We start from the raw sequence: 19541 nt of genomic DNA, 5'->3' as shown, positions 1-19541 counted from the left end.
TTGTTTGCGTCCCTAATGTGCGAAGTTCAGCTGGACTGAAGAAGGTTTCAGAGTATCCAAAAGGCGGCAGTCGTTTCTGAGTGCTCCTGAGGAGGGCGCTACAGAAAAACGTTGCCACTAGGCGCAGAGCTTTCTGTCCAGAAGACTCTAAGAACAAGAAGGGCAGCAAGAAGCCACCTCATTCAAAAACAAAGATCAATGACAGGAAGTACATGGACAGAAATTAGAAGACTGGAGCAGAAGTCTTTACTTTGATAATTCCTTCAAAATGTTTTGGGAAATCCTCCGAGGTGGTGGTCTGTGGATTTCTCATCAACGATCAGAACATTAAAAACTTTGCCACTTTGCTCAGAAAACTCCCCAGTTACCAACCCCTTGAGCAACTCTAACCATAAATGTTTACATCATGATAAAGTCTAACACTAATAGTAAAAGTCATGCATTTAAAACTTGGTTTAAAACTTCGTTAAATGTAAATTGTTCTTCATCTCATTAGTCTTTTAGAACTAGGTCCTACCTTGCTCCATGAAGTTCTCCAACCCATCCCAAAGATACTCAGTGAAGTAAAGACTCTACAACGGTCCTTTACATTTACATCTCAGATCCCCAAAACCATTCCTTGACAGTATGCACCATCTGGACATTTGCATCTACCTGAAGAAGACATCTTATTGAAAAAGTTGCTGTTTTCATAATAATGTAACACTGGTTGAATGTGGACTAAGTAGATCACATAACTTTTACTTCTTCATGGTTCAGTATTTGTGCCTAATGGTAAATGCAAATTTTTTTTGTTTAAAATTCGATTAAAAATTCTTTATTATTCCAAATGATGCTGTAACTCATCTTGTGCAGCTTTTTTCAAAGAGTAGTTAGGTAGGAAGTTATCTCCTGTAGAGGTCCGTCTTACAGCGGCTCTGAGGAAGCTTCTGACTGAAGACACTCTGCTGTTGCATGACGAGAATGAAGATTATGCTCAGGGTTGTCCATCATCTTTTCTTTATCAGCTTGTGGAGCTTCATTAAGTCTGGTTTTGATGCTGCTACCCTAACAGATGAAGGCAGAAGAGATCACACTCTCCACAGCAGACTCCTAGAAGATCTACCAAATCTTGCTGCAAACCCTGATGGACCTAAGCTTCTTCAAGGAGTCCAGTCTGCTCTGTCTCTCTGTCCTTCTTCTAAACGGCTTCACAGTTCCATCTCCGGTCCAATCTCTTTTCCAGATGATGCTACACCAGCTTCATTAATAAAATGATTCAGATCAGCTCTGTTAGACCTGATGGAGGATGGAGGTTGGGGACATGGAATCCACATGAACCATCTTCAGGGTCTCCTTTGCAGATGTGTCTTTTAGAAGCTGTGGTCAGCACACTGTTGGTGGGTGTCGCAGATCAAGCTAGAGGACGTAGCGATGGAAACCAATGGTGATGGAAGTTGTAACACTTGCAGGCTTTAGTTTTAATACCGACTGAAGTGTAACGGTAGCCGTATTCATATCAAAAATATCCGGTGCAGGCCAGTCAGTTTTGGTACGCACAGGCAGCGAATACATACAGCTTTGTTTTATACGTGAACACATGTAGAATAATATGCAGAACCAAGGGTGCCATGACATTTTGACTAGCCCAACTTTAAAAAGGGACAGCAAAACTAAACCGACTCACAGCTATCCCTATACTATGCTATATTTGTGAACTTTTAAGTTTCTCATGTAGCTACGAACGTTATGTCAGAGAACGCATGTTAAGAAAGCAACAATGGTAGACGGCTTGCTCTGACCTAACTGAATTACTAACTTGAAACAGCGTAAAGCTGAATGTGAACATCACATATCCTGCAGCTCAGCAACACTGGTTCTGTTGGACTCACTCCGACACAAGGGGATTTCCCAACAGCTGTACTTTTATGGTGCATTCAAGTAAATCTCGTAAAATGGAATGCTCTAAGTATTTAAACATCCTTCTTAAAAGGTCCTCGTAGCCTTACAAAAATATTCCCAAAAAAAACAACCCGGGGCATTTTAAAGTGATTTAATATTCCATCCATTCTTCCCTGCCTCCATCTATCCATCCCATTAGCTATACCCACTTACCTTTTGTTAATTAAAAACGTAAACAGATCTCTGATAAGGTATTCAGTGGTCGCTTTTATTCGTTTCCCTTGTTTAAAGCGAACAGAAAATGTACCGAACCATGATTTTTGTGTACCGTTACGCCGTAGCTTTAATCCCATTTGTTTCATGCTGTACTTTAGTTTTATGTTAAAACAAGCTTTGTTTCCTTAGACGCGTGACCTTATAAACAACTAGATAAGTTCTGTGACTGGGCCCAGAAATAAAAAAAGTGTTTGTTTTGGTTTGTCTCACCCAATTTGGCACTGTTGCAAGCTTCCTTGAAGGACATCGGTCAAATTAATTCAATGAAAAAAGGATTTCATGACAGGTCTCTTTGATGTCAATCCTCAGAGAGTGTGTGTCGCCACGTACCAGAGACACGGCGGGCTCGTGAACATGCGCGCTCGCGTGTGCGTGTTTGTCTCTGCAGACTCCCTCAGTTGCAGCCTGTCTGAGGTGATAAGCAGCTGATGAAAGTGTGTGTGTGTATGTGTGTGTATGTGTGTGTGTGTTTGTTTTCAGCTACCTGATCTTGCTTTGTGTTGCTGGGGGGAAGAGGGTTGGAGACCATCGGTCCAAACAGGTCCAGTTCATTTCCGGCGGGTGCTGTTTGATCTGAGCCTTTCCGTTCTCCTTCTGGAGCATCTGGAAGAAGGAAACGCGGAGATGAAATCTATTTTTTTTTAGTTCAAGCAGAAACACGTCTGTCCCAAGGCTGCATGACGCCCAAGCAGATAGCCCAGAAAGAGAATCCACACATCTGGCAGTGCTGGGGAGAAAACCCAATTAAAAAAATGATTTGCATTTAATCCCAACTACCTTTAGTTTTAGACTTTGGGAGGCATTTCCCCATTGCATCCATAACATTTCACAATTTCCAGGTGTTTGTGATCTTATTTCTGTGTGCAGATTCTTCATGATGACTTTAGCGTTTGTTGCGACGTATTTCTCAGGTCAGTATCACTCAGTCATTAGCGCTAGAAAATTGTTGTGCACTGTCGGAGCTAGCCAAGCTAGTGTTGTAAAACAATCAACACTTGTAGGACTTTCCGGGTGAGCTCATGGAGTAGTCGGTCGCATTGAAACCTCTCCGACTCGCTATTATGTTTCTTATCTTCGATAAAATAATATGTGAGAGGGAGAAGAAGCACACTAGGAGCACAAAGGATCGATAAAAACGCCCAAAGCTCAGGATAAAAAGTTCCTCAACCGCAAAAGCTAATGTCCAACCAGACCAAGCTAGCAACATCACGGCTCTCACGGGAACGGGGAGCCCTGGGACTAGCATGGACATTGCTGGGGTACTTAAGGCAATAAAGGACTTAAATATGATCTAAAAGGAGACAATGCAAAGCTCAAACAGGATATTGACCAGTTGGGTCAATGTACAAGGCCTATCATAGCGGATGGATGAGGCCGAGGCCCGCTTGAACCAGGTGAAATAACGTACGTGTCTTTGGGACGTGTCTTTGCCAGAAGGATAAACTCTGCAACGCAGTTTATTAAGAAGCTTTTGCAGAGCCAGCTACAACTACCGGAGGGCTTTAACCTTAAAATACAACGCACACATCAGGCTCTTGCAAATATACCCCTGCCTGGAGTATCACCAACGGCTGTCATTGTCAACTTTCTGTAGTTTTCTATGAAAGAAACGATCCTGAGGGAAGTGTGGAAAAAAGGCAAGATACAGTTTTCTGTGTTTTTTTAGGGGAATTTGATAACTTCGAATGTCTAAGTGGATATATTCTGAATAAAACCGGGTGTATATACACAGAGGATGGCTTGAACCCAAATGATGCTATACTTTTAATGTCATGCATTCACGTGATGCATATAAACAATATATTTGAGTTTTATGAACTCTACACATCTTATCTTTTTTTTATAGGCTGAGAAGCTAAAGCTCACAGAAGATGGTGAGGATGTTCCTATATGGTAAAAGAAAAAAAAGAATAGCGGGGCCCAGGGTAACTTGTTGTGTTTTCTCGTTTTCTCGTTGAGACCGTGATTGGCTACAGCCAACCTTTGGGAGGCGGGCACTAGGTATCGCTTCATCCAATCAGCTCAGAATGTTCTGCTGAATGTTCCTTCTTTCCCGGATTCAATGGGAACAGCCCCAGATTGCTAAATTGCCGAACGGAGAGTGCTACATGTTATCAATCTGGCTAGCCAAGTTAGTGCTCGGTTTGTCTCTGTAAGAAATCTGGAGGACGTTTCACCTCTGGTGACATCTTGCTTTGCTCATACAGAAAAAAAGATTAGTGTCCACTATTGTTTCTCTTTTAAAATATCTAGTCAATACTTTTCCTTAAGTAGTTATCCTTTGCATAAACTCGGTGTGGCTCCTCTCTGCCTTGCAGTCCACTGGCAGCTTGAAGCATGCGGTCATCAGGGGGATATCTCCCAGGCTTTTGCTGCTGGTAAAAGTAAAACAAAGAGATGGCTGCAATGCTGCAGGCGGACCTTTGTACGTGGGAGCTTTTCAGGGACCTGATTGCTTACAAGAACCTTTAGAATGGAGGGATTTGTCCTCACCCATGTGGGCCACTGGAGCAAGCCATTGCCTGAAGCGCAGAAGTTCAGGAAGCGGCACAAAGTAGCAGGTGATGCATTCCTCCATCCAGTAAGAAAGGGAGGTGTGAACTTTTGTACCCACGGAGCTGGAAGTGTGCTAAAAGTCCCGTTTACTTTGCACAGTGATTTTCAGGATATGAATGCAAGGTCCAGCCTTGAAGTAACAAATGCATGGACTAGTTTTTCAGCATCACATGTTCGCCTCGCTTACTTTCATCGACACTGTTGCCAACAAGCCCTGCGATAGCCTGGCGATCTGTCCAGGGTGAACCCCGCCTCTCGCCCATTGACAGATGGAGATAGACACCAGCAACCCTCACGACCTCATGAGGGACAGACGTGTTAGAAAATGGATGAATGGATAAAGTTATTTATATAATGTTTTTATTGCTCTATTTCTTTAAAAAAATATTTTTTTGTACTTTTGTTTGCTTTTGCTCAAAAAGGTTTTAAAAAAATGAACCAGTCATTATTATTTGGATTTTTTACCCTTTTGTATGATTAAAAAATTAGTACTGATAATGGATAATAACGGAGTATCGTTAAGAGCAGTAGTATCGATAAACCCTTAACAATACCTATCCCTAGTCATAGTGCTATGTACAATTGCATTTCAGAATATATGTGCATGTGCTAGAATAGATGCTTTAGAAGAGTTTCAAATTTCAGCCATAAAGTTAAAAAATTATTATTGTTTCCCATCAGGGAATCTTTGCTGTCATCTGTGTGCAACGGACAGGAAGCTACAGGATCATCACTAGCTGCAATTTATTTACACATTTAACTAAGTAATGTATTGGTGAACGCTACAACAAAGTAGCTACAGACCTAGCAGCACATTGAGATTTTGCAAGAAATGCGGCGGACAAAAAAATAAAGGGAATGTTGGAAATGTGGGAGAAACTTTCAGACGTTATTGAAAAGAGTGTAGGCCGGCGCAATTTAATGACAATTGCCTAACTCGTTTCAGAGACAGTTATTCGGTTCAGCCCTTCTCCTCCATTAACATCTGCATCATGCCGACTGATCTCAAAGTTAAAGGCTGTACATTATTCTGTACTGTACTTAATAAAACTAATTTATTCCAGTACATTCTGTTGTATTGTTTTTTTTTATACAATTATGTTTCTTATTTATAAATACATTTTTGTTATTCAAAATCATGTACCAAAGGAAATTGAGAAACGGATTAATTGTGTTTCAATATATTTCAATGGAAATAGTGATTTGACACCTAGAATAAATTACCTTTACATATCAGAGTAAAAGATTCACTTTGTTTTTAAATCTTCTCTTGAAACACATTTTGTTTCTTTGGCTTTTACCCCAGTTTGAGATGTTGTTGTTTTGGGTTTTATTGTTAGTTTTTATGTCTCCACTCTTTATTTGACTTTTATATTTTGTTATATGATTATTTTGTTATATTATTATGGTTTTTATTCTGTTATATGTTTAATTGTTAGCTTTTTATGGTGTGTAAAGCACTTTGGGCAACTGAGCTGTGTCTTAAAGTGCTATATAAATTAAGCTGAGTTCACCAATTTGAATTAAAAGCTCCATCACGGAACAAATTAAACATATGGGTCAATGCATCGCTGTATTGAGCTTGGCTAAACACAAAAAGCCTTTTCAAAGAAACACTGACTCAAATCCTGTAAGAATAGAATACTTTTTTCCCAATCAAGCCCAAAAGAATTAGCAAAATTGATGCCTTTCAATAATTAAATGTGCTTTTAGGTTTTGGGTCCACTATGATTCACACATCCCTTTTGTACAAAACAAATCTGACTACTTTGTTTAATCAAAATACTACAGTCTCAAATCACGGTTAATCAGGTAAAATAAAATATATATTTTTGTGATTTTCTTTTTTGTATATATTTTTGCTCTAAGTCCTTTTGACTTGACAAATTTGGCCCAAGTGACAAGAAGTTTGGACAACCCTGCTGTAACGTGTTGGGTTGTAGATAAAATTTGCTAACAAACTCCCATCTTCTACTGACTCGGCTGTCCTCAGGTGTCCAGTGGTTTTGCCAGATCTATAAATATTTGAGTTTGTTGATGCCACTAGCATCTTCTGCCTCCAGCAGATCACTGCACAGTGGGCTGAAGTCACTTCCTGATTGGAATAAGCATCAGTTTCCTTGCACACAGACTGCCAGAGGACCTCTAAAGATCACTGCAGACATTCAGCCAGTCACGTGAAAAACTTGGCCAGGAAGTCGGGGCTAAATGATTTAATTTAATTAAGCCCTGATTTGAAAAATAAGATTAAAAAGAAGGTTAATAATAGCCATTACAACAAGCAATAAAGACTTTACAGAAATCTAGTTTTAGGTGTCCTGAGATTGCAATTAAACCAGACATAAATTCACCCTCACTTCTTTTCTACCAACACAAACTGCAACTAGGGCATGAAATTCAGTTTCCACATTCTGCCGTGAAGGACTGTAGGAGTCCAGACAGGGGAACAAAATCCCATCTGGTGACCAAAGCCTCTGGGTGGCGGAAGAGGCAGTTTGTTAAGAAACAAAAAATTATTTCACATCAGTGTTTAAAACATTTCTTGCAGATATTTCTCTTTTTGTCATGTTTTGTCATGTCACCAAATGTGCCCGATGTGATGACTTGGTTATGAGATGTGGTAAAACATTATCATTAGTGAAATGTACTCTACATCCTAAAAAAAAAAAAAATTAAAATAGAAAGCGCTAGCTCTGTAAATCATGTTAAAAAGAAAATTCTCTTGAGTATATGGGGGACACAAGTGTATCCTTGCTTCCCAACTGACTGGTAATAAAAGTCCAGACTGTGCCCAGGACACATTTATCACCCCAAGCTTCCAGCTGAAGCCTGTGCTGCTGACAAAAAGCTGGCTGGGTGAGTAGATTTATGCTGAAGAAAGACAAATTATCATCCTTCTACTTGCATCCCCAGCAGGAACTGAAATTTTTCAGGCTAGGTTATGCTTTTCACAGCCTTCAACAGTTCAGTGAGGGTGAGCCTGTGCCTGCTGTAGCATTAGATTCCTGTTTTTGGCTGTTTCTGTTATGTAAAAGTGCTCCTCTGAATTATTGTTGCCTTCTTTTCTAAAGGTGCTGCCAAGCATTTCCTATTTTGTCACAACTGCTGTTGTATTTGTATCCTGGTGTGGGTATAAATCTATCATTACACGAGGAAATTAGGCGCATTTAGTGGCAGATTAGGTTTATTATTATTATTATTATTATTATTATTATTATTATTATTATTATTATTATTATTATACCTAATAATTGCCTTAAAATCTGCAAATAAAAGTACAAGCATTGAAGTCTGTGTGTGCCCTCATGTGATCAAAGAAACATCCGTGAAATTATACATAAAGTACTTTTGGCTAATATGAGTTATAGACCCTGTGATAATTTGGATGGAAGTGAAACTATATGGGAGCAGACTGAGCGTCTGCATAGCGTAGCATCAAATTAAGGAATGCCATCATTGGATGATTGCTGTAACATTCCTTTTACCCAATTCTTTCGAATCAGCCAATCACGTGGCAGCAACTCTTTACCCCGTTTACACTACCCTTTTTTAACCGTGCCGAGACCGGTCCGAGCTCGTTAACTGAGATAACTTTCGAGTGTAAATTAATCGTAGAGTGAACTGAACCGTGCCAGACACAACTGATCCGCACTAAATCTAGACCAGTTCAATAGGTGGGCTCGGCACGGTTTTTCAGTGGCATGGTTTTCTGATAACAAAGAGCGCATGAGCAGACCGCGTCATCTCCTTACAGTCAGCTGACTAGTTTTGCGGTTTCAGACATTGATAAAAATACTAGCTTCCCTACCGTGCCTCACGGTTTCCAGTGATGATTCTGCTTAGTAGCGTGATGAACCTCATCTTCTGTCACTGTTTCCTGCGTCTGTAAATCCTGATTAGACGTTCGTTTGTCTTATCCACTTCCCAAAAGCCGACTCTGTCAAGTAAATTCACCAAAGGTTGCCTTCTTCGCCTGACTCTCGGCAAACAATGAAATATCCCAATTATAACCAAACATAAGTTCCTGAATGTTACGGGTGCCGCCATTTTTATTTGCTTGAGTCCCTCCTTCAATCCTAGAGAGCAGTAGTACCGTAGATCGTCACTAGGAGGCGAGGAACCGTGCTGGCGTGATGTGTAAACGGTCGTCTAGCATTTACCACGTGTAAATTGTCGTCAGAACCAAGCTCGGCACGGTTAACTGATCCAAGCTCGGACCGAGCTCGGCATGGATCGGTTTAACAAGGGTAGTGTAAATAGGGCTAATTGTCAGACAATTTGGTGAAGTACAAACTGAGCATCAGAGTCTCCAAGACAGAAAATATAGGTGACTTTGAGTCTTTTAGAAACTGCTGATCAGCCCGGATTTTTATGCTCTCGGGTTGACAAAGGATGAATGCCCCCCCTTCCTCCACATGCCAATCATTCAGATGCGCTCACGTAACGTCAGTGTGCGTGCTCCTTCCTTGTTAATTTCCGCTTGCTGCATGCACACTTCTAGTGTTCATGTATCCGGTTAGCTTAGCGGTTAGCTTCAGTGTCAGCCGTTCATTGTAGCTCCGCTGCTCTCACCTTATACTTTAAACGTGGCTGAGAGTCGCGAGAAGCGAACCGTGTACACGTTTATGAGAAGAAGAGGAAGGACTCAGTAGAAAGAAATGAGACCAGAGTGGATTTCTGAGATTTTTTTCACGTGATCCACCTGAGGAGCGCAAGAGCTGGAAGGACGGTCTTGCACATATGCAGTTATTCAAAAAGGGACTTGGGGAAACTTTGGGAAAAATCACCAACTCTACCTTTAATGGAGGAATAGCCAACAAATCTGCAGCAGCTGCTTGATAGTATCATCTAAATGTGTTCCATCTGGTTGAATTTATCCTATGAACAATTAAAGAAGTTTTGAAGGAAAAAAATCTGTCTAATTTGGTAATGGCAAGGCCGCGTCTCAAAGTTAGGAGGTTTGTCCTGCATAATTTATGTGTCTAAAACATCCTTGCTTAGCCAGATTCTGTTTACTACAGACATAAATGTTTAGGGAGGTAATATTGCAGCGTTATTTACTTAAAGCACCGTGTTTACCTCCACCGTTGATTTGAAAGACAGATACATAACGCTGTAACAGGATTACAAAGAATGGTTATGGACTCCAGAGACTGCTTTGTTTAAAGGTCAACCCTTTCAGTCAGATATTATAGAAACAAACTGAGAAACATGTAAATTTTGCTTTTATAATAACCCCAGAACTGCTGACCTTAATATTGTAAATGTTAGGGGGTCAAGCCACTGCTGCTGCATAATAGGTTGATTGCATTAAAAGCCATGAGTATGGTAGTGATAATAAAGACCTTGATTAGTTCCTTTATATAAAAAAGGTCCAGCTAGACAACATAAAATTCCTCCATAGTAATTTGAATTTAACATTTGACCCTTCAGACATTTAACATTATCAGTCTGGTTATATTCTTCAGGGACATTTTAGGAGAATCGTGTGAAACCAGAAATGGAAGAAAATCAGCGTAACAATACTCCTCAAGGTAAATCTGGGCCCTGTTCTTATTCTCATGGCAGCGCCGCTGCAAACCAGCTTCAACTGCACCATCTGATACACAAAGCAGCCCAATCCAAGGGAGAGCAAGGTTTACTGACAACAAAGGAGTACTGTTACCTGAGAGATGGAGCAACAGAGGGATTGATGGAGGAGATGCTGAAGGCACTCTGCCATGTATTTGACTTATTGATTATGTGTGAAATCTCATCCAGCCAGTGTGGCTGGAATAGGCGTAGTGTTGGTTATTTATAGCAATCTCTCTCCTCCATGCAGCGGTTGGGAATTTTTGATCAATGCCGTGTCCACGGGGCTCTCTCCTGTCAGCACCTCATCCGCTCGGCTCGCTCCGACACAATGCAGCGCCGTAAAGGAGAGCTATTGCGTATAAGAAATTCATGAAGAAGAAAACCTTGAAGCAAAACCTGTCTGCTTTCCCAGCCCCCGGTATCGTTTAGATTTAGGTCAACAAGCACCGAGCGCAATGCTGCAGTGGCTAACTGGCTAACGCACAGTGTCGCCTGAATGTCACAGGTCTGAATGCAGCTCATGACATTTGTTGAATGTCACTCTGCAGTGCATTCACTGTTTTTCAGCCGCTGTGTTGCCATGTTCGCCAATAAAAACACAAATGCCATTAGCATCCCAATATGCAGCTGATAGAGAACCTTCTATTCACTCTGCAATCTTTCGAGTTAAAAAGTCCAAACTTTGACGAAGCTTATTTTAATTAACTCCTGGAGGACACAAAATAATTTTCATAACAGGCAATACGATGGATTTATCTCTTACTGCAGAAGCAAAATCTCTCTATAAAAAAAAATGCACTCAGAGGTTGGAAACGGCCAACCTCAGAGTGCATTTATACAGCGGGGGAGATAAAATTATTGACACATCCGCTGTTAATACTTTGCACACACTCATGTTTAGCCTTCTCCTATAACATCTCACAAGGTTGGAGCACACAGAGAGGGATCTCGTCTCTTTACTCTCGTCTAACCTGCTGTAACCAGAGGTTTTCTACAAGATTTAATTCTGGGGACCGAAGTGGCCGTGGAACAAGGTAGATCTGTGCTGATTTTGCTCCATGTTTTGGGTCATTATCCTACTGGAAGACCCGATGATTAGCTATTTCAGTTTTTGTATTGTATCGTCCTGATTATTTAGTCTATTAAATACTGTGCAGTTTAAACTATAGTTAATAGCTGTTTTGATTATATACAAGTCTAACTAGACTAACAAGAGCTGAACGTCAGCTTCAGTCTTTGTTTTTGGAACCATGTCTAACTGTGTCATCCCTATAAAAATGACTATTATTATCATGACTGATTGATCACATGCTAGTCTGATGGGTAAAACGCGTCATTCACATTTCTGACTGTTCATTCGTTCCTGATCGCATTTTTACATAGGGATAACATGTAAATCGCTCGCTTGAATCGGCTTGTTCCCTGCGGCATAATGACAAAGAAAAAGGCCCACAGCATCACGGCTCCTCCTCCGAACCTAACAATAGAGCAGTGGTGGCTTGTCAATACGGGGCACTCGGGCGCTGCCCCAATCGAAATTGCAGGAATAAATGTAGACACAGTAAACATAAAGAATAAAAAGCAATTATCACTTCTGTTCTCTCATAACATGTTTCTGACTCTTAATTTTTTAGCATGTCTGTCCCATTTACATCTTATTTGGGGGTTTTGTTTGTTTTGTATAGGCTTCTTAATTTCAATGTTTCAATGATGCCAGACAAATGAGTGTTCTTGTGTCTTTGTAACCTTTTGGCTTCCATGTGACTTCATGCTGGTCTCGAATTGGCTACTTAAAGATCCTCTTCAAAACACAGCTCTTTGGGCCCCGTGGCTAGTAAGTGCTTTTTGTCTCATTCTTCCTCCAATCAGATTAATTCATGATACGTGATATGATATGTTCCTAAAAGAGCACTTCGCTCTCAGACTGCAGGTCTGCTGGTGGTTCCTAGAGTCTCTAAAAGTAGAATGGGAGGCAGATCCTTTAGCTATCAGGCTCCTCTCCTGTGGAACCAACTCCCAGTTTTGGTCCGTGAGGCAGACACCCTGTCTACTTTTAAGACTAATGTTAAAACTTTCCTTTTTGACAAAGCTTATAGTTTGAGTCACTAATGTTACCCTGAGCTATCTCTGTAGTTATGCTGCTATAGGCTTAGGCTGCTGGAGGACATCAGGGCCTATTTTCATCACTGCTGAGTTCTCCTGCTTTCCAATTTGCATTGCTTGTTGTTATTTCAACTTTTAACTTTGTGTTCTCTCTCTTTTTTCTTCATAGTAAATACACCTGGTCTGGTGTTCTGTTAGCTGTGACATCATCCAGGGAAGACAGATCACCCGCTATTATCATATTACATAGAAAGGATTACTGGGTCAACGTGTGCTTCTGTGCTTTCTGTGTCTCTGCTCTGTCTTCTCTAAGCCCCAGTCGGATGAGGCAGATGGCTGTTCACACTGAGCCTGCTTCTGGTTCTGCTGGAGGTTTTCCTCCCTGTTAAAGGGGAGTTTTCCTCTCCACTGTCGCTTCATGCATGCTCAGTATGAGGGATTGCTGTAAAGCCATCAACAATGCAGACGACTGTCCACTGTGGCTCTACGCTCTTTCAGGAGGAGTGAATGCTGCTTGTCAAGACTTGATGCAACCTGCTGGGTTTCCTTAGAGAGGAAATTATTTTGACCAATCTGTATAATCTGATTGAATTTGACTTTGGAAAGTGCCTTGCAGTGTTTTATGAATTGGCACTATATAAATAAAATCCAATTGAATGGAATTTGTGTCAAACCCCTGACAGCTCAGCTGTCTCTCAAGCAAAGAAATGCAACCAGAAAAGTCAGACGACGACAACACTGGCGAGAATGGCACAGATAGACTAGCAACCACTGGCAACATTGCTCTCTTGTCTTTGCATTTTGAAGAGTGAATTACTGGAATAAGCCTTTCTGTCACCAATGAAATTCATTCATGAGCCCCTCTCACAAAACACTTCAGGGTGGGATTCAGCTAGCTCTTTGCCATCTCCGTGTGTTTTGTGAGAGGATCGATAAGTTGAGGGGAGTCGAAGTAAGCCTGCCTCCGTTTCCCTCCTGACTCGCCAAAGAAGGCAGTCACAAGCCTGCATCAGGTGACTTTTATCAGGACTGGCTGGGCTTGTGGGTCGAGGGCGTGATGTGGTGAAGATGTTTGGAAGCAGCCGGTGGCAGGATGTAAAAGCCCAACCATGTCCCAGAAATCATATCCGAAAAGAAACCTAAGAAATGGAGATATACAATTTATGTATAAAGAGTTTGCTTGACCAACAGCAGCATTGCTACACTGAGTTCATTTGCCATTACAGTTTTGAAAACAGACTTATGCTGCAGATTTTATGCATAACGCCGACATTGTTGTTGCGTAACATCTCCTGTCGTCCCGGGCTACTGGCCAGTTTAAAAAAAAATAAAAATAAAAATAAAAACATGATCTTTGCAAGATATGGCCAACTTCACGTGTGATTTATTAATGACCAGATAGAGCTCAGGGGCTCAGGGCTCGTTTTCGATGGTTTTATGGCAGAAATGTTTGTGAAAGAGGATATGGATTAGTACTTCAAACTTCCTAGAAGCTCTGATCAACGTAAGAACAGAAAGCATAAATCAAGGAGTGCTTCAAAAAGGACCAAAATAGATTTTTTTTTCAGTTAAATTATGCTTCTGCAATAAGAAATGTGTTCATTTTCAAGCTTCCTTTTGTCTACCTTTACCAGCGGCATCAATGAATGTTGAGGGCACTTTTCTGTCTGCCTTTAGCAACCCTTCAGATTTTATTTTTTTTTAAACTTCAGGTCAACCACATCTTTTTTTTATGCCCTGCGTATCAGCAGAACACAAAGTTCTGTCAAGAGGCCGCGCTCTTTCTTTCAGACCCTTTTGTGAATGTGGAACGTGTTTTGGTTTGTAAAAAAAATAAATAAATAAAAAAATTGGAACGCATTTTAAAAAGCCTGGACTCGGGGCTCTGCGGCAAAGCAAAATGAATTTGTTTGCAACCAGTGAGGAGGAGGATGAGCACATTTCAGTCTTGCTGCAGCATGAGGAGAGCTCCAATTATCTATAATAAGTGAAAATTCCCCGGTGAGAACAACATCCCACCATGCCTGGCTGTGCAGCGATCAGAGCAAATGTACTGAATCTGACTTATGAGGCAGCTCCACTTGTCAAGTCGTCTTGTAGCCGTTTGAAGGCTCAACAGGAGACTGTTTATTCGCATTCAGCTGATGCTGCCGAGAGCTGCTAAATTAACGTTGTGACAGGAGTACACACTCCTGCTCTTTGCTGAATCAGAAGCATTTATCAACCTCTTCTGTCTCTTTATTTCCCATGAAACGTTTCACAGCTAAAAAAAAAAACAAAAAACAAAAGTTTGCCTCCATTTCCTAAAAAGCAATCCGGTAACTTTTGCAGTTTTTTAACTCAGAGTCAACAACTTTCTGCCTATAAACAGTTTTGGATAAACAGCTGAAAGGTTTCAAAACGCTTTACTTAAACTTTCAACTTAGAAAAAAACTAAAATGTTCAGGAAAAGGGACTGGATTCAAAATGAATGAAAAGGTTATTACACTCTCCAGCACTGCTGGTTTAATCTGCATATCTGCCACGTTGTGGATAAACTTAAAAACAATTGTAGCACTTGAGCTTTGAGGTGAAATATGGTGTCTTACCAAGGCCTAGGAGGTCTACAGCCGGCTCTGGGCTTTTCTTGGGGCTGGCTCTGCACTCTGACTGCTGAGGAAGGCAAAAACACAACAAAGACACAAATCAGTGCTATTTAGCTTTACAAACACACTTTGCTGGGAAATTATTCATAAATCTGGTGCTATTCCAACCATGTAGACTGCAGCGTTTCCCCTGCTGTTATACTATAGTGATGCCACACCCACGCCTCAAAGTCAAGTTAATTTTATTTTGTTTCCAGCGGCAAAAGTTGTTTAACGTTAGCTTTCCCATAAAACAGGACTATACTTTGTCCTTTTATTAAACTATGGCAACATATTTAAACATTTAATAGCAAAGGAAGACCAAATAACCATAAATTATTTATAGTAAAAAATGAACCTTTTAGATGTCTAGAATGCCATTCTGCCTAAGACTAGCAATCCTTCCCCTGCCTCCTGCAGAAGTTAAGGAAACAGGTTTGGAGCACCTGACTTAAAATTGATTGCAGTTACAAATTTCCATGAAGTCTCTTGCATAAAGAGGTTTAATCCAGATTAAATTTACATAAAAAGCATGAGGTGAAATACACAGTACTATCTACCAAGGTAAAATAGCAGGTCCTGGGAAATAAAGTTTTTTACGTTTTTGACTTAAATCACTTTGAATATCAAGAGGGGGAACTTTTTCTTTTTCTTTTACAAAAACATCAATTAAAACATAGGTTTCAGCTCCTTCAGCTTTTTAAATAAATATCACTTCTATCGTCTTATAAAAATAGGATGCCATTTTCTATCATCTTTGTTCATTTTTATAAACACATAACACACTGAAAACTAGTGGGGAGCCAAAGTGAAAGGGTAACTGAAAGACAAACTGCAAAAGAGAGTTAAGAAAACAGAAAAAGAAAAAGAACTGAAGAGAAACAGCAGTTACGGAAAAAAAGAAAATGGGGAGGTTAACACATGGTCCATAAGGGATCTACAACACTGGTAACAAACCCAATTTCCCTCCAAGCAAAGAGATCGATGGACCACATTAGCTTTAATGTCGTTTCCATCCAAGGCAATGAAAACAATTACCGTGTCCATGCCTAATCAAGAATGCAGGGGTTGTAAATTTGATGTGTTGGAGCTGCAGCACAGCTTAAACAACAGCAAGAACTGCAGCAGAAAGGTCATTTGCTTTCAGCAGCAATCTTTGGTTGTGTGCTGCGTCACAGAAATGGATAAAGTGCCTTTAGAGATGGAAAATATACAGGAAAAAGCAGGTGCTGAACTAAGTGTAGCTGAAAGAGTTACACAGGTGAAGATGTAAAAAATAGTTTCTATTAATCAGGAAGTTTCACAGTAACTTTGTATTATAATCTATAGCCTACGGACCGTGAATAGGAAATGTTAAGTTGTCCTTTTAGACTTTCAGATATTTCCTTGTTGAAACTGAATCCTTGGCATTGACCGATCAGAAATGTTGGGACTGATTGTGAGTCGACTGAAAGAGCTAAATGTTCAGGGTCCACTTTGGCATCATCGCTGGAGATCCCAGTAAGCAAAGCCGATGGAGGTTGGTAATACTGATAGAAAAACATAGGCTCTTGTACGGCTGTTGATTTGATTTAAGGTTTACATAAATTGCCATCAGAAAGTCTTTCAGTGCGACATCCCACACAGCCGCTGTGAAAGGGAGAAAATTCATTTGAGAAAATCCTGAATTACATTTTAGTTGAAAAGCTCGAATGCTCTTGATCGGAAAATGAAGTAGACAGATGTGTTGCACCATTTAAAGTTTTGGGGGGGGGGGGGACTAAATGTGGCTTTCACAACATTTAAGGGAGAAAGTAGTATCAAGATGTTCCTAAGTGAATCCACTTCAATGACTTTCTATAAAAGCTGGAGTTCTGGCAGGTTGCCGGATTGAAGCACACAACGCCATGCCAAAATGGAAAGATATCAGCAATAACAAAAATACCAATTACTGTTGCAGAACAATCTGGGAAGGGTTATAATAATTATACGTTTATGATAAAAATCATACAAGACACTGCACAAAGCACACATCCATCTCAGACTCTACAGGCTGCAGTTAGCATTTTGAAGTTTATACAGGAAAAAAATAGCGAAAGACTGAACAGGGGTTTCTAACAGAAAGCTTATTCTCTTTAAAAACAAAATGGCAACACGATTTAGGTTCATAAAGTTGCATGTGGATAAAGTGCTGGACTTCTGGAACAACTGGATGGATACACAAGATCTTAGGAGAAAACCAGAGGTGGAGGAAAGGAGATGATTTACGATTGTTTTTGCTGCTGCAGAACCTCGGCATGTTAACTGCAAAAAAGGGCACTAAAGGTAAGTAACATTTTCTTGAAATGAGTGTATTTGTCCTTGATTTGAGCAAGTAAATAAGATTATCTGCCAATGGAAAGAGTAATTTGACCCCTACGGTAAGATAATTACGTATACTCCACTTGAAATAAGATGGAGATGAGTTGTTCCTATTTTAAGTGCAAAAATCACTGGCAGATCATTTAAATTTGCCAGCTCAAGTCAACGACAAATGCACACATTTCAAGAAAATTTTACTTTTAGTTCCCTTTTTGCAGTGAGTTCGTCAACCACAAAGTCTGTTTACCGAAGTACCCTAGAGTGGAAACAGCAAAAAGACAATGATCCTAAAAAGAGGAGCCAACTTATCGAGATGCTTCTGGACGCCTCACTGTGGAGGTTTTGTGGACACTTCCTGGTTACAAGATGCACCGATGCAGAACCAGAACTTCCTGGATGGAAGAAAGGGCTGGAAAACTTTAAAGATCCTTTATGGGGAAGTGGAGCACTGAGCGTTTAGATGACCTCCATTGTTGAATGAACAGATGACAGATGGACGAGTGATTTAACCTACTGTGGACTTACGTGATGGACTCAATTACTAAACACTTTTTATGCATTTTGGCTCAGTTTTTCATAAAAAAAATATATTGCACAAATCAGGCTTTGCTTAATTCCAATGCTTAAGCAGCACAGTAATATTTTTCTTTAAATGCAAAACCCGCAAACCAAAAAGAGTTGTTTATGTTTTACCAGTACTGGTTATTTATTACCGTCTTAAATTCTTTGCTATATTAATCTCATACTCACAGCAGCCCTTCTGGCACCACAAGTCTCTAAATCCCCACTCTGCCCAATTCTGATACTTGGTTTGAACTTGCTTAAGTCATCTTCATCACGTCTAGATGTCTAAATGCACCGAGTTGCTGAGTGGCTGATTTGCCCCTTATGTTAAAAAGCAAAGTCACTATTAAAGTGGCGGATGAGCATAGTTTCTAGGGCTGGGCAATATGGCTTAAAAATCTCCAGTTTTTTCATTTGATGCCCAGACCACCTAAGCTGGGTCCTTTCGCAGCAGAAGCTCCACACAAAACGGATGACTCAGGTCGCTGTATCTCTAATGCTAAGCGTGGCCAGTCTGTGGAGGAAGCTTGTTTGCAAGCATGCAGGATTTTGTTCTCTTAATCTTGTGATCGTAGGAAAAGGTTGAAACACAGGAAAATAAACGGGAAAACCAATTTTAGCAGCATCTGCTACAGTGTTATTTCTTCACCGTGCTGATCAGCTGTGAGAAATGTATAAAGGCTAAATCTCAGACCTCTGTGATAGATGTCAGCCTGTTTTGTTCACCTGATAAATTTTGCATGCAAAAGATAAATGCCAAATTCACAACCTGCTGTTTTTTTTGTTGTTTTTTTTATCTCGCCCTGCTCATTTCATAGGAGCATCCTTTTTTGTCTTTACGCAGCCCGGACGAGACGGCTGTCATGTGGGATCCTGGGCTTGGGTTTTTGGACCCAATGCATATTCATATCTAGCATCATCTTTATTATTTCTTGGTGACAATGGTTTCTCGTTAAAAATGTCAAACTACACAATTTACCAATCCAAATCAGTGATTTTACCAAACATGTTATAAAAATGAGACCCTTCTATTACTTGTCTTGTTTGTGTTGGACTTCCCAGCAAATGCCGCGAACTGTGATCAACTCGGATAGTTAATGATAAGGCCTAGCAAATGCTCCATAACTAAAATAAGAGCAAGAAAATCCAAGTTGTCCTTAAGAGTTATTACATGCATTCATGCTAAAAGTTATTACCCTCAATGATTGTATATACGGACATGTAAAAATAAATACACCCATATGATCCCGTAGCTTATAGTAAAGACCCATTTAGCAGTAATAACTCTCGCTTGTCATTTTTTGTCAGACTTTATCACTCTTTCCCATTAATGAGGAGATATTTTGGTCCTCTCATCTTTCCAGAGTTTCCTCAGGTCATTGGGTTTTTCAGACTTTGTTTCAGTGCAGCTCTGTTAAGTTCTCTATCTGTTTAACTTATGACAATTTCTGATCTACAGAATAGTTTCGTGGTCAACTAAATGACTACGAGGTACCTAGCTCCATTGACTGCAAAACAAGCCAAAATTGTCATCTAGTGTGTTTTGTAATTGGTTTGAGGCAATTATGTTTATACATAATTTGATTTTCTAGCAACATGGTGTTATGCATTATGGCCAAACAT

At 40.2% G+C, this 19541-nt stretch overlaps 1 protein-coding gene across 3 annotated transcripts in view; it reads right to left on the bottom strand.

Moving 5' to 3' along the window:
* Window positions 1–19541, bottom strand: part of smap1 (small ArfGAP 1) — a 120775-nt gene that overhangs the window by 26025 nt on the left and 75209 nt on the right. For all 3 annotated transcript variants that reach the window (XM_021322793.2, XM_021322794.2, XM_021322796.2), the window contains 2 exons: window positions 14979–15042; window positions 2642–2760 (listed from right to left, as the gene is read on the bottom strand). In XM_021322793.2, the coding sequence (XP_021178468.2) occupies window positions 2642–2760; window positions 14979–15042 (183 nt within the window). The remainder of the gene's footprint in view (window positions 1–2641; window positions 2761–14978; window positions 15043–19541) is intronic.

Source organism: Fundulus heteroclitus, chromosome 22 (assembly GCF_011125445.2).
Source record: "Fundulus heteroclitus isolate FHET01 chromosome 22, MU-UCD_Fhet_4.1, whole genome shotgun sequence".
NCBI classification, from domain to species: Eukaryota; Metazoa; Chordata; class Actinopteri; order Cyprinodontiformes; family Fundulidae; genus Fundulus; species Fundulus heteroclitus.
Note: the sequence above shows the minus strand (reverse complement) of the source record. Positions and strands in the feature narration are given on the sequence as shown.